Source organism: Erinaceus europaeus, chromosome 2 (assembly GCF_950295315.1).
Source record: "Erinaceus europaeus chromosome 2, mEriEur2.1, whole genome shotgun sequence".
NCBI lineage: Eukaryota > Metazoa > Chordata > Mammalia > Eulipotyphla > Erinaceidae > Erinaceus > Erinaceus europaeus.
This window is the reverse complement of record NC_080163.1, coordinates 93,510,966-93,526,616: the sequence shown is the minus strand read 5'-3', so window position 1 is coordinate 93,526,616 and position 15,651 is coordinate 93,510,966. Positions and strand designations below refer to the sequence as shown.

The following is a 15,651-nucleotide window of genomic DNA, read 5'->3' as shown; positions in this document are numbered from 1 at the left end:
TTATTTTGCATATTGGTTTATAAAGTACATAATTGAAACCAGTGGCATAATAAACAAGTCAAGCATAAATTCTTTTGACAATGGGAGATGAAGCAAATCAACTACTTTCTGTACCATTATTAAGTCCTTTCCCAAGCTGTGCATTTTTACCATAATATAGTTCAGAACCACATTTTTTTTCTCCTGAATACGATAACATGTAAGTTATGTCTCAGTCATGAATCTTTCTTCTATTCTCAATAGCAGATTGTAACATTAAATTGGCCAAGTACATGAAGTTTCATTAATATGCTAAACGTTGTATTTTCTTCATAGTCTCCCATCTGGTATAGGGTTCTTATCATGGTTTTAATAGTCATATTTCAAATCTCACAAATTCCTTTAGGGTTTACCCAATCCTAAGAAATATACATACACAATAAATATACATATATATTTGGTTCATATCCCTGTCTTCTCACTACATACTAATTGTTGAAAAGTTGATGGACTTAGGCAAATCCTATTACTTTTAATCTTACTAACACATTCAAATTTTAAACATTTCAATTGTATGTTGTTTTTTTTCTCAACTCGAGTTCCTTCTCACACTCTGCTATAAATGATTTTCAATATCATTCTCATTAAAATCAGATACTGTCTTTTCATTTCAACTTTTCCATTCTTGCTGAGAAGACATTATTCACACTCCTTTTGTTCATGGAAATAAGGCTAGGCTTTTCATTACATATACTTGAGATTTTTTATTTAATCACTCTTGGTTAACCAGCAACTCCTAGAATAAAAGGATCAAAGGGGCATCAATTATGTGTGAAATATATTTTGGTGAAGTGTGACAGTAGTCTTAAAATAGATGTTATATAAAGATGTTAGTTTTTTGTTTGTTTGTTTTTAACAGTAAGTATGATAGTGCTTTGCCAAGCTTTAGAATAACTTACACCAGTATTTGGGCAGAAATAAATGGCAAGGAGTGCCAGTAGAGCACACACTTTACCAAACACAGGCGCAGGGATTGGAGCCCTGAAACCACATGAAAGCATTATGGACAGCACAAAGGAAGTTCACAGATTGTGGGGCAATGCTGTGGTGTCTTTCCCACTATCTCTGCCTCTCCTTCTCTCCCTCTTTCCCTCTTTCCTTCTCTCCCTCTCCATCTCCCTCTCGCCTTCTCTAAAATAAATAGAATGAAAAACTATACCAGTAACAGTGTAGTTTAGAAGAAATACTTGGTAAGGGTTGGGCTTAGGAAAATGATAGGAAAAATTAGCAAAGATACTATGAAAGAAAAACACTCTGGGCTATACATGGGAATTGAATTGGTAAATTCTAGCACTGCCTGATTTCTGAAGATTTTTAATTCCTTTCCATGTATATACCCCAAATAAGTATGTTCCCATACCTTTTAAAGGTGACATAATGTAAAAATAAAATAACACAAGTGGCTCCCTATGTATTGAAACTCAAATCAAAATTCAGTTTCATCTCCTCACTAAAAAATACTGAACACAACTTGTGGTGGAGAAGAGATACTTAGGTTGGTAGTGGAAGTGGCTTGCAGGTATTTACCATAGAGATAAGAAACTGCTCATGTAACAACAATTGTTCTGTAGACCATTATTTCCCCCAATGAAATGGTTTGGAAAAAAATATACTGAGCTGAAATTCAAGAGAATTATATTCTTGCCTTTACCAAGTCATTCCTGAAGCTATTACTTTCTAAATGCTATATCCCAAATTAACAATATATTTATATATAAATATGCCCTTGTAATTTTCAGAGTTTTAATCTAATTTTTAAAAAAATCATTGCTTATAAGAATTCTATTGATTCTTTTAGATGTTGAGGACATGTTCACTTCCAGATCTCTCAAAATTATTTAGAACTCTAATGGATGTACCCACTGTAGGAGATGTACAGCAAGACAATCTTGAAATAGATGAAATTGGAGATGAACACAGTAAAGAAGCTCCTTCAGATTCTGAAGACATGTGAGCATGGTGTCAAATAGATACTAGCATAAGAATTTTTTAACGTATGAGTTTTAGGGATGGTAACTAACTTAAACTTTTTAAAAATGATCTATATAAGGTATTTCAGTACTCCTTCAACTTGTTTACTCCATAAAGTACAGCTATGCAAAATTATCTACCTAGCTGCCTCTAGATGATATAACTTAATCTTGAGGTATATAAGAAAGTGGTTTCTATTTGTGTTCTCTATTTTAATCATTATTGAGCAGTCAGCACTGGCTTGCACACACTAAGTGATTAATAAATAATTGAATGACTGATAATGATTAATAGTGTAATACCATATTATATGGAGATCACATGGGGAAGTTATGAAGTGCTTACTACTCTACAAGTTCATAAGAAAATGAGCAAAAAACTTTCCATCTGTCATGTACGTATAATTTAAAAACCGTGGTAATAAAGAATTAGCAGATAGATTTCTGTGTGCATGTGTATACAGATATATACACAGATATGTTCCATGTATAATTTGATTCCTTTTATAAAGTCTGTTCACATGTCTTAAGGAGTCTAGAATCCAGGAAAGAAATTTAACCAATAAAGTTTTTGAGAGCTGTGGGAAGTAGTGATGGTCCCATAAGCAGTAATTTTCCTTCACATTCTTTGACACCAACCCTCTCAGCCCATCAGGTAAATTACAAACTTTACTGGGAAAATAAAACCAGAAGATCCTGGAATAAAGTATTTGAAAAGGTAATAGGTATTCAAATTATCAAGAGAATATATGTAACATATACATCATTTCATATGATTTATGAAAATATTTCTAGTTTAAGCTATATTATTTTTATTTTATTTTATGTCACCCAGGAGATGGTGTAATGGGCAAAACATTAGCCTCACAGGAATGAGGTATTGTTTGATCCCTGGCATCATGTGCCAGAATGATGTTCTGGCTCACTCTCTCTCATTAAAAAATAAAAATGCAATCTCAAAAAAAAAATTACTTACTTATGCGAGATCAGAGTTTCACTCAGCTCTGGCATTTAATGCTGAGGATCAAACCAGGGGCATCATGTGTGAAGTAATGTCTTTGGATCTAACCAAAAAGATCATATCAGTTTCACCAAAATGTCTTTTTGTTTGTTTGTTTTTAACTTATCTTTAAAACATAAATGTTAGGGCCACTTCATCTCATTCATGTTAATTTTTGCTATTTGTTTGTTGTGTGTTAAGTCCTGCCCTATGATCATAAGTTTCTAACCACACTTTTAAAGGATAAAGGCCACCCTTTCTCCTACAATTTTCATTGAATTCTGTATATTTTTTCTGTGTGTGTCTTAAGAATTTGAAGAAAAAGTTAACTCATTAGAAAAAAAATTAAGTCAACTTAAAAAAAAAAGAGGGGTTTATTTATTAATAAGTTTTTATTGATGGAGGTGCCAGGGGTTGAATCTGGAACTTCTGGGACCTCAGACATGTGAATTGCATGTTTTTAACATGTTGAGCTGTTTCCCCTATTAAGAAAAATTACTCTTTTATAATTGTTTTTGCCTGGTTGACTATAATCATTAAACACTTTAATTTTGTGCCTATTATATTATGTCTATTAAAAAAACACAGCCATGTTTAAGCACCTTTGTAATTAAAAATGTGCCAGTATTGGCTTTTTTCACAAATATTCATTTTTTATTTCTTTATTGAGGGATTAATGGTTTACAGTTGACAGCAAAACACAATAGTCTGTACATGTGTAACATTTCCCAGTTTTCCACGTAACAGGTTAACCCCTACTAAATTCTCCTCTGCCATCATGTTCCAGGACCTGAACCCTCCCTCAAAAATATTTATTTTCCTTTTTCTCATTTCTGCCAAGGCTTTATGCCTGTATGATTCCACTGCTCCCTGTGGCCTTTTCTTTTTTGCTGTCTTTGGGAGGGTGGGGAGAAAGAGAGAAAGAAGGAAGAGGGATATAGCACTGCTTCACTGTTCATGACTTTGCTTTGTGGTGCTTTAGTGTAGTTGTCTGGGTCTGCTGAGTTAACTATAACTTATTTGTGTTCTTTTTTTTTAGAATTTATTTATTTACTTATGAGAAAGATAGGAGGATAGAGGGAAAGAACCAGACCACTCTGGTACATGTGCTGCTGAGGATTGAACTCAGAACCTCATGCTTGAGAATCCAGTGCTTTAACCATTGCACCACTTCCCAGACCACTGTATTTGTCTTCTTTTAATAATTGGCTAGTGACAGGTTTTAATTTTAAATTTAAGTTGAACATTTTTGATATTAGTCAAAATTTTGAAAATTAGTTTTTAAAATAAATTATTCCATGTCCATACAGGGAAATTTCATTTGACATTATTCTTTGGTGAGGGGGGGGGCATGGGCCTAAATATTACTCAAAGGTATATAATTAAAAAGCCTACTAAAAAGTAAATTCAGAACCAGACTTACCCTAGACAATTGTTTGAGTACTCACTTTGTAAAAGATCTTAATCTTCTTATGCTCCTCTTAAAATGACAGACTTCTTACTTTACCATCTCTGGAGGGCACTAGTTTCTCTAGAAGATTTTATCAACAGGTTAATATTTAGTCTGTGTAGTAATAGTACATACCAGATGTGCATGGCATGTTAGTTTTGTAATTAAGTATTATATTTAAGGCTTCTAGGAGGAGGACGATCCAAAAGATTAGACACTCTCTTGTTCTAATTCTGTGCTGTTCTTTTTTTTTTTTTTAAAAAGTCTGTAATTTATTTTTTATTTTATTTTTTAATATTTTATTTTATTTATTTATTCCCTTTTGTTGCCCTTGTTTTATTGTTGTAGTTATTATTGTTGTTGTCGTCGTTGCTGGATAGGACAGAGAGAAATGGAGAGAGGGAGGGGAAGACAGAGAGGAGGAGAGAAAGATAGACACCTGCAGACCTGCTTCACCGCTTGTGAAGCGACTCCCCTGCAGGTGGGGAGCCAGGGTTCGAACCGGGATCCTTATGCCGGTCCTTGTGCTTTGCGCCACCTGCGCTTAACCCGCTGCGCTACAGCCCGACTCCCTGTGCTGTTCTATTAAGTGTGGTTAGAAACTTTTGGAGTAGCTCTAGCTACACCAACATCAAAATGAGTGTCTGTACACCCAAGTACAAAATGGATATTTCTACAGTAAAGGGTAATTTTTCCATTAATGGAAATCTGATGCAAAGCTTCATACATTACTGATATCTTAGTTCTTCATTAAATTTGTGTTTCTTTGACTAGAATCTAAACTTTAAGAAAGGTCCTAATTAACCCTTGTGTCTAGTACTTCTTTTCTAGTGGAAAAATTCCCCATGTGGTTACATAATATCTTTCAGAAGACTTCATATATCTAAAACCTTAATTAGCTCTTCTACAAACTTTTGATTTGCATGCCATTACAGGAGAAAGATGCAAATTATAAGAGAAATAAAGTTGATGAGTAATACTGTTTCTTTTTATTGTAGAAATGGTCAGAGACCTAGATTTCAATCATAAGTATGGTCTTAAACAAATAATTTAAGCACTTTGGGTCAGTTAAAATTTATCTAAGTAAGTTGAATGCAAAATTTAAATAGTGGCTAAAACTGCTTAATAATTTGAAGTGCTGTTAAAAGTATTTCTGCAAAAGTCTGTTCTTTCTATAAAAGCAGTTAATGTTCTATGCAGTGCTTTAAAAGCAAGATTCTTCATGAATAATGTTATGATTAGTATATTGTAATTACTCAGTAAAATCAACTTATGTATTTTAAAAATATTTTCAAGAATAAGCAACCAAGGATCAACAAGATTACACACCTGGTAGGACTCCTGCCTTGCCATGTGCACAGCCCAGCCTCCCCCAACATCCCACACAGGAGGGCTATGACACCAGGGGGAGAATTTGGTACTGTAGTTTTTGTTGGTGTATCTGTCATCTATTAGCTGAAAATGTTGACCTGGGTTGGTAACATTGTGCATGCAAGAGACACCATTGTGCGCAAAAAAAAAAAGAAAGAAAGAAAGAAAGAAAGAATAAGCACCTGAAGATATATATGACTGATATCCACTGGATCATCGTATTAACATGAACATTTCAATTTGCATTTCTAAAAGTCCAGATATTTGCTGAGCACATACATGAAAGTCTTTGGTTTACTGCACAACCACTATACAGCTGCATCAACAATTTGCTGAACTTTCAACATTACAGGAAAGAAAAATATTTGAGCATTAAATATTTCTATTAAGAGACAAGTGAAACAAAAAACGTTAGTCTGATCTCTTAAAATATTGAAATATTCTAAGTTGGGCAGATAATGCAGAGGCTGCGCGCTCAATTTGAATTCTACAGGCCTGTTACCCTCTGCCCCTCACCACTGCCCAGACTGAGACCCTGTAAACATCATACTCCAGAACTGCACTGTGCTGTGGTCTCTCTTTTTCTCTTCTCCCTGTAAAATAAGAAAAATATTTCTTAAATAATAAAACATTCTTTCAAAAATTTAAGCAGCAGGAGTTTGAAGGTAGATCTTCCAATAGAGTGCATGTCATACCATGCCTGAGACTCTGTGAGCCGATCACCATGGATGGTCCTTGAAGCATCATGGATGGTGGTGCAGTGCTAAGTTGTCTCTCCTCTCTGTCTCTTTCTTTCTCTACTCCCCTCAATTAAAAAAATAATCATAACTGATCTCAGGCAACTCCTTGGCTATATTACACAAGCATGAGATCCTGAGTTAGTTCTTAGTGCCACATCAATTTTTTTTTTCCTCCAGGGTTATCACGAGGGCTCGGTGCCTGCACTACAAATCTAGTACTCCTGTTGGCCATTTTTTCTATTTTACTGGATAGGACAGAGAGAAATTAAGAGGGGAGAGGAAGATAGATACCTGCAGACCTGCTTCACTGTTTGTGAAGTAGCTGGGGGCTCAAACTGGGATCCTTGCAGGTCTTTGCACTTCGTACTTTGTGTGCTTAACCCACTGCACCAACACCCAGCCCGTGCCACATCAAAATTTAAAGCAACAAATTATATTCAAAGTTAGAATATTCTCTTTGGCAAACTGGAACTATTTTAAATAAGTCATCTTTATCATACTTATTAAAGAACATATGTCATGTAGTATATAAATTATGTTAATCCTCTTCACCTTTGTTAAAATGATATAAACTCTTTTAGATTTCTTTTATCATTCGTAACTTTAAGCAGAAAGAAACACATGTATACTGAAGTAAAATTTTAGAATAAGGTAAATTTTTTGTGATGTTTAGTTTAACTCTTACATTTTCAGTGTGTTTGAAGAAGCTGATACAGATTTGCAAGAACTTCAGGCTTCCATGGAGCAGTTACTTAGGGAACAACCTGGGGAAGAATATAGTGAGGAGGAAGAATCCATCTTAAAGAACAGTGATGTAGAACAGAATGCAAATAGGACACATCTGGCAGATGAAGATGACAATCCCAGCAGTGAAAGTGCCTTAAACGAAGAATGGCACTCAGGTATGTGAGCATGATTGTGGACCTTTTTTTTTTTTCTTAATGAATTTAAATATTCAAGGACAGTCTTTTTTTTCCTGATGTCTAATGTGATCTGCTTAAAATTCAAGTATGCTGCTTTGCATCTGACGGTTGCTCTTTGTTTTCACACAGGTGTACATACTCATTTGTTCCATCTCATTCACATTTTCAAAATTCTGGGTGTTTTTTCTTTGTTTGTTTGTTTTTGCCTCCAGAGTTATTACTGGGCTGAGTGCTGGCACTACGAATCCACTGCTCTTGGTGGCCATTTTTCCATTTTATTGAGTAGGACAGAAATTGCAAGGAGAGGAGAGATAGAGAGGGAGTCAGAGAGAGAGAGAGAGACAGACATACATACAGACAGACATACTTGCAGACCTGCTTCACTGCTTATGAAGCAACCCCTCTAAGAGGTGGGGAGCTGGGGGCTTGAACCTGGATCCTAGCACTGACCCTTATGCTTAGTATTATTTGTAGTTAACAGGGTATGCAACCACTGAGTCCCACTTTTTTGTTTGTTTGTGTGTAATTTATTTCACAAAGAACTTTCAGATATAGTGGTAAATTAGTGAAATTACTACTGAGTATTTTTAAATACCTTTACATTCTTTTTTTGGTTCAGAAACTAGGACTTTGTGTTTTTTAATGAATATGTTCTGTTTAAGAACAAGAGCTAATGTGAGGAAAAATGCTTCTTTAGTAACTTTGTCTTTTCTTAAGATTTTTCAAAGTATTTTGGTCATGGAAATTAAGAAAGACACAGACATATGTATTATTTTCTAGGTACATTTTAAAAGTTTCATTAAATATCTACTACATTTCATCTTTATTGTCAACTTTTTATAAATAGTACTTTGGTTGTATCTTCAAAATATGTGGGTTATGCTTTTTGCATTGTTTAAAAATACTTTATTCACTTATTGGGTAGAGATAGAAATCTAAGGGGGAGAGAGCTGCACTACTGCTTTATTGCTTGTGAAGTTTTTCCCGTGCAAGTGGGGACCAGTGTCTTGAACCTAGGTTCTTGCACAGTATAACGTGTGCTTGCTTTACTAGATGCACCACCACCTACCCCCTTCTTTTTCGCATTTTTTTACCAAATTAAATAACATCCTTAGGAATTCTTATTTCTGGTTAGATTTACTATTTATATCTTTAAAAAGAAGTAATCCCGGGAGTCAGGCAATAGTGCAGGTGGCGCAAAACGCAAGGACCGGCAGAAGGATCCCAGTTCCAGCCCTGGCTCCCTACATGCAGAGGGGTCGCTTCACAGGCAGTGAAGCAGGTCTTCAGGTGTCTATCTCTCCCCCCTCTGTCTTACCCTCTTCTCTCCATTTCTCTCTTTCTATAAAAAAGAAAACAAAATTTTAAAAAAGAAGTAATACCAGAGCAACAGTGTTAAGAAATCTATATACACGTTGGTTACTAATGTAAATAACTATTATAATGAGATATTGAACCCAGGAGGTGGTACAATGAATAAAGCATTGAACTCTCAAGAATGAAGTCTAACCACAAATACAGGTGAAGCTCTGTGATACCAGTGATGCTCTGGTTCTTTCTCCTCTCCCAAATAAATAGATCTTCTAGAAATTCATAGTGAGAAGGGCCTGGCGGAGGCACACCTGTTTGAGTACACACCCCACAATGTACAAGAATCCCAGTTTACGTTCCCAAGTCTCACCTGCAAGGGGGACATTCCATGAATGGTGAAACAGTGCTATAGTTCTCTCTGTCTTTCTCCTTCTACTTCCCCCATGCCCCTTAATTTCTCTCTGACTCTATCCAAAATAAATAAACAAAAATATTTAAAAAATTTAAAAAGAAATATTGAAATTACAGATAACCTATTTCAACAGCATTGTTCACTTGATATAAAACTTGAATTTATTAGGATAAGAATAATTTTATGCAGTTTCAATTTTAATAGTAAAATATTTTTATCTTTTTTTTAGATAATAGTGATGGTGAGATTACTAGTGAATGTGAATATGATAGTGTCTTTAATCACCTAGAGGAACTGAGACTTCAACTGGAGCAGGAAATGGGCTTTGAAAAGTTCTTTGAGGTTTATGAGAAAGTGAAGGTAATTGAAATGTCAATTAGACTATTTAATTTTGAAATGTGCTATGTTTGAATTACTATGAAATGTCCATGTACTTTAATGCTCTATAGACTAAGCATAAACCATAGATAGAAACCCCAGTTAAAGTTAATATTCAGATATTTATATTTGGAAATTTGGTACAGGCTATTCATGAAGATGAAGATGAAAATATTGAGGCTTGTTCAACAGTAGTTCAGAATATTTTGGGAAATGAACATAAGCATCTTTATGCCAAGATTCTTCATTTAGTCATGGCAGATGGAGCCTATCAAGAAGGTAAGATTTCCATCATGTCATTACATTTTAAATAAATGTGTGAAAACAATATGCAAATGCATATGATCCAGTTACATCATATGCATCTAGGTGGGCTCTATATTGGAGCCATATCTAATAGTTTTAAAGCAATTATAAAATTATAATTCTAAGGTGGGGGTAGATAGCACAATGTTTATACAAAGAGACTCATGCCTAAGGCTCCACAAAGGCCCAGGTTCAATCCCCTGCACCACCATAAGCCAGAGCTGGACAGTGCTCTGGTAAGAAAAACAAAAGTATAATTCTGTTATATTCTTTTACTGATTCTGTTGTATGGTTTCATTGACTTAAATCAAAACTGTAGTGTTTAACTTTTAGGCAAATTGTTTCAGTAACCATGTACAATTTCTGCTGTGGCTAAGGAGATGACTCAGCAGCTCTGCATGCATGAGGCCTCAGATTCATTTTCCCTCCAGCATTGCATATAACCAGGAAGTGCAATTTTAATCTCTCCGTAATAAAGGAAACGCCTAAATTTATTCTAAGTAACATCAAACGCCATCTCTTACATTCCGAGTAAGAAAAATTCATCTACAACAAATTAAGTGTAAACAATTTTATATTTGAAGGTTATTTACTTAAAGAAATACTCAGAAGGGAGTCGGGCAGTAGCACAGTGGGTTAAGTGCACGTGGCGCAAAGCACTAGGACCGGAGTAAGGATCCCGAGTCCCCAGCTTTCCACCTGCAGGGGAGTCACTTCACAGGTGGTCAAGCAGGTCTGCAGGTGTCTCTCTTTCTCTCACCCTGTCTTTCCGTCCTCTCGCCATTTCTCTCTGTCCAATCTAACAACAATAAAATCAATAACAACAACAATAATAACTATAACAACAATGAAAAACAAGGGCAACAAAAAGGAAAATAAATAAATAAAGATAAAAAAGAAAAAAAGAAACTCAAAATATATTGGGAAATTAAAATCTAAATTCATAATTATTTTTCTCTTGAAATTTAGGGACAGACACTAAGAATAGAACTGATTCTATTTTTAAGTTCTTTGTGATGAGATACTAATAGGCTACTAAGTAATTTATTTTGTGTTGAGCTTTAATTTCCTTTGCTGTAAAATGAAAGGAGGCTCAATCTATGTTCTGGCTAGTTTTCAAAATATTTATGTCTACTGCTTGTGTGGCTAGCACTTCACTACTGTGCATATTAAAATGTCAGAGTGTGGGAGTTGGGTGGTAGTGCAGCGGGTTAAGCACATGTGGTGCGAAGCTCAAGGACCAGTGTAAGGATCCCTCCCGGTTTGAGCCCCGGACTCCCCACCTGTAGGGGAGTCGCTTCACAAGTGATGAAGCAGGTCTACAGGTGTCTGTCTTTCTCTCCCCTTCTCTGCCTTTCCCTCCTCTCTCCATTTCTCTCTGTTCTATCCAACAACAATGACATCAAAAGTAACTACAACAATAATAAAAAACAACAAGGGCAACAAAAGGGAAAGTAAATTAAAAAATTTTTTTTTAAGTCAGAGTATTTGCTCATATGTTGTTTGCAAGTTTCTTTGAGAAATGAGGCATTGGTATATTAAAGAAAGTCTTATTTATTTAAGACTCTTTATACATGTGTATAGAAATGTTCATCCTAAAACCACAGTAGAACTGTGGTTCAGGAGGTGAGAGCATTAGGCTCTCTAACATGAGGTCCTAAGTTCAAACCCCAACAGCACAGGTACCAGAGTGATGTCTGGTTATTTTTCTCTCTCCTTTTCTCCCTCTCATAAGTAAATAAATAAAAATATTAAAAAAACAAGAGAAGTGCAATATGATTTAGAGGAGAGATTTGTTTGTGAAGATTGGAAAGAAATGTGAAGGACACAACTTGTAGGGAAAACAGAATAAACCAGAAATTAATGTATATTAGGAGGATTAAATTTAGCATATTAGTAATTATTGTTTGAGATTAACACTCTATGAAGTGTTTGAAATACATGAGGAAAACTGGTGATGAGTTTTGAAGTGAAAGAGCTAACATAATGAGGGGCTGGGTGTGTGAGTGGCTCACCCCATAGTGTACACACATTGTAATATGGGAGGACCCAGGTTTGAGCCTCCCTTCATCATATGGGGAATTTTCAACAAAGGGGAATTTTCTGAAAGTAGATTACAGGTTTGGTGCTGATCTTTCAACAAAATGGAAACCTAACTTACTAATTAATTCAGTGTTCATGAGATAAAACATGTCAGTTGCTCAGAGGACAGCTATTTTGGGTACTTAAATAAAAAAGTATAATTGTAAAAAATAAATTATAGTAAATATGGTAAGTATGTCATAGAAACAATAAAACATATGTGCCATAAAGTAGTAATCTGACTATATTGGAACAAATAATGATATTAGTGTAGTTCTTTCAAAGGGAAAAATTATCAGTGTTGGATTTTGAAAAGATGGTTGGAAATTTATCTCCAAATCAGTATTTGTACTTATGTATGATGTTATATAAAATGTTATGTTAGGAGAGCTATAAACAGTGCATTGTTTCTAGAACATAAAATATAGGTACAAAAAAGTGAATAAATAAAATTCACATTATATTGAAAAAGTTATGGGGGAGAGAGACAGTAAGAATAGAATAAGCTGGAATATTTAAATTATTAGACTTTTAAGAATTTCAATTTATATGAAGATGGATTTTATCTTGAAGCAATGAAAGTTTTTAAGCAGTATAATGATTTTAGATGTATTTTAATCAAAGTGTAGTTTAGAGTATCATTGTAATATTAAGTTAGGGTAAGTCATTCAACAGTGTATTATTAGTGTGAAAAAAATGAAAATAACCAAAATGCTTGTACAATAGAAATCCATTTTTAAAATACTGTACAGAGGGGCCGGGGCAGTAGTGCACCTGGTTAAAGGCACATAGTGCTAAATGCAAGGACCCATGGAAAGAGAGACCCCAGCTCTCCACCTGTACGGTGGAAGCTTCACAAGTGGCATACTTTCCCTGGTGGTCTAGTGGTTAGGATTCGGCGCTCTGACAAGTGGCAAAGCAGGTCTGCAGGTGTCTGTCTTCCTATCTATCTATCTATCAATCTGTCTATCTTTCTCTGCCTCCCCCTTCTCTCTCAATTTCTCTCTATCCTATCCAATAAAATGGAAAAAAAAAATGGCCACCAGAAGCAGTGGATTCATAATGCTGGCACTCAGCCCCAGCAATAACTCTGGACATTAAATAAATAAATGAAATACTGTACAAACATTGAAACTGGCTTGGACTATCTATGTCAATAATTTGTTCATTTTTTAACATTTTATTATAAGATTTTAATCATATGGAAAAGTTGGAAGAACTTTATATTGATCATATATCCACAATCTAGATTTACCATTAGCATTTTATAATCTTTATAATTTATTTATTTATCTTTCCATTCATTATGTCTTTTTGGGGGGCTCAAAACTGCATTTTGTTCTGTTTTTCTTTTCTCTGTTTTTTTTTTCCCCTGTGCATGCGTCTTACAGATACACAATTCTACTTCTCCAAACTACTTTTTTTTTTTTAGCCAGCTAGAGAAAGACAGAGAGAGAGCTACCATGTGATACAGGAGTTTAATGTTGGTTCCACACATTGTAGGACGTGCCCTATAAGCTTTTGCTCTGGCCACTTGTAGTTTTTAAAGAAATTTGTGTATGAGGAGCCAGGCGGTGGCACACCTGGTTGAGCGCGCATGTTACAATGTGCAAGGACCCGGTTCAAGTCCCCGGTCCCCACCTGCAGGGGGAAAGCTTCACAGGTGGTGAAGCAGTACTGCAGGTGTCTCTGTCTCTCTATCCCACCTTTCCCTCTTGATTTCTGGTTGTCTCTATCCAATAAATAAAAAAAGATAATAAAAAATAAAAAAGGAATTTGTGTATGGATAGGAAATGCAGTCTGCAAAGATTTAAATAAAGATATTAAGATGAGTATCATGAACTTACAGCTAATTTCTGCTTCCTGGTTTATTCTTCATTGTATTGTCTGAGTATTTTACAGTAAGCATATAATATTATAAAAAACTGCATTTCAGTTATGTTAGGGGTTTGGAAGGTGACTTGTCTGTGTAGAGTGCATGTCAAATATGTGTGAAGTCCTGGTTTAATACCAACAAGTACTAACATGAGAACAACAAAGACAAGATAGGTGAAAAGTGGATCAGTACTTTGGCTTCTCCCCCCATCCTCCCAGTCTTGGGTCTCTCGCTGTCTGTTTTGGTGACAGACTCATAAGAAGTAAAATAAAAATTGGGCACTGGCTCAGCAATAGAGTACATGCCTTGCATGCATAACGTCCTGGGCTTGATCCTGGCACCACATTAGAATTCAAAATGAATTGAAGTTTTTCCCCTTAAGCATAAAACAGAATGAGATTTTTTTTCCTTTACTAAGTATATGAATTCATGTGAAACTAATTAAAATTGTTTTCTTTTTTCACAGATAATGATGAATAATCCAGAACATTATTTAATCCTCAGCCATGTAAAAATATTTGAATTTGACTTATCAGCATTAACAAAATTCAGTGAGAAACATAAACATTATTTATAAATGAAACACAAGATTTAAGGTGGGCATGCTGGTTGCATGGAAAAGACTGAAAAAACATCATACTTTTTATTAAGATTCTCACATTTTGTCTATTTTATTTTGTTTACTGAGTTCTGTAGTTACTGCCTGTAGACTGTCTACTTTAGTAAATCATCCAACCATACCATAACAGATTGCTATCTAGACCTGAACTTAATGGTCTTGAAGGTGTCCTTTCACAGTAAGGTAACTTTTGTCTTGTTTGGTATATGTCTTTAAACTGAAGGAATTATCTAAATTGTAAAAGAACACCCATGGATTCTCATTTACATATCTAAGCATCCCCTTTTTTCTGTGTACTTATGTTCATGGTCAGCAGTTCTGCATTAAGTAAATTTGTCAAGGGCTCTATATAAATCTTTGTAATTTTGAAGATGGCACTTTCAGCCTTAAAGTTTATATTTTCAGCCCTTTTTCAACCATGTTGCCTGAAACAGCTCAGTGAAAAAGTCTGTGGGGACAGTCTTAAAAGTCCTTGAAAAACTAATTATCAAAGAAGCTAGCAAAGTCATATTTACTGATATTTAAAGGTTGGTAGTTATTTATCTCTCTCAGGACCTGGACCAAAAATTATATCTAAAAGTCTGTGAACTGTAACATTGACATAGCAAGTAACATAATGTCTTTTTGTTTTTCACTTTTTCTCATGCATGTACCTCAAGAACAATAGACGAAAGGACTCTTTTTCATGTCAACACTATGACAGTTTTGGTAACTAATATCCCAAAAGGGAAACACTTTTGTCTCTTTCACTTTTTCTGTTATGAGAGGATTTAGTTACTTCTTTAACATGGTGTCCACATAGTTTCAGTTGTAATATGTCAAGTACTACAGTTTCATTAGAAATGCCTAAAGACCAAGTGCTTTTAAGAGTAAAAGCATAAATTTGAAATTCTGAGTACAAAACAGCCAGATTGGCATAATCTATAATTTTAACAATAAAATGTTATATTGCAGCACTATCAGAACTTTGTTGAATTTATTATGTATATTATTTCTATAGCTCTAAATACTTGATTTTTATATTAAGTGTTTATTCATTTTATGGTATAACTATTAAATTTGTTATATACCTGTAGTATCCTGTTGGTTGTAATTTATTTTTTTTACCAATTTTATTTTTTTTACCACCATTCTCTGCATTTACACAGAACTGGGAAACTTTTTTTTTTAACCT

The 15,651-nt window shown here is 34.7% G+C and overlaps 1 protein-coding gene across 3 annotated transcripts in view; it reads left to right on the top strand.

The window, feature by feature from the left end:
- The window catches only part of NEK1 (NIMA related kinase 1), a 127,232-nt gene extending 111,796 nt beyond the window's left edge, over window positions 1-15,436 (top strand). For all 3 annotated transcript variants that reach the window (XM_060184303.1, XM_060184295.1, XM_060184308.1), the window contains 5 exons: window positions 1,838-1,989; window positions 7,264-7,472; window positions 9,446-9,576; window positions 9,741-9,873; window positions 14,325-15,436. In XM_060184303.1, coding sequence (XP_060040286.1) covers window positions 1,838-1,989; window positions 7,264-7,472; window positions 9,446-9,576; window positions 9,741-9,873; window positions 14,325-14,338 — 639 coding nt within the window. In that variant the 3' untranslated portion in view covers window positions 14,339-15,436. The remainder of the gene's footprint in view (window positions 1-1,837; window positions 1,990-7,263; window positions 7,473-9,445; window positions 9,577-9,740; window positions 9,874-14,324) is intronic.
- The last annotated feature ends 215 nt before the right edge of the window (window positions 15,437-15,651 follow it).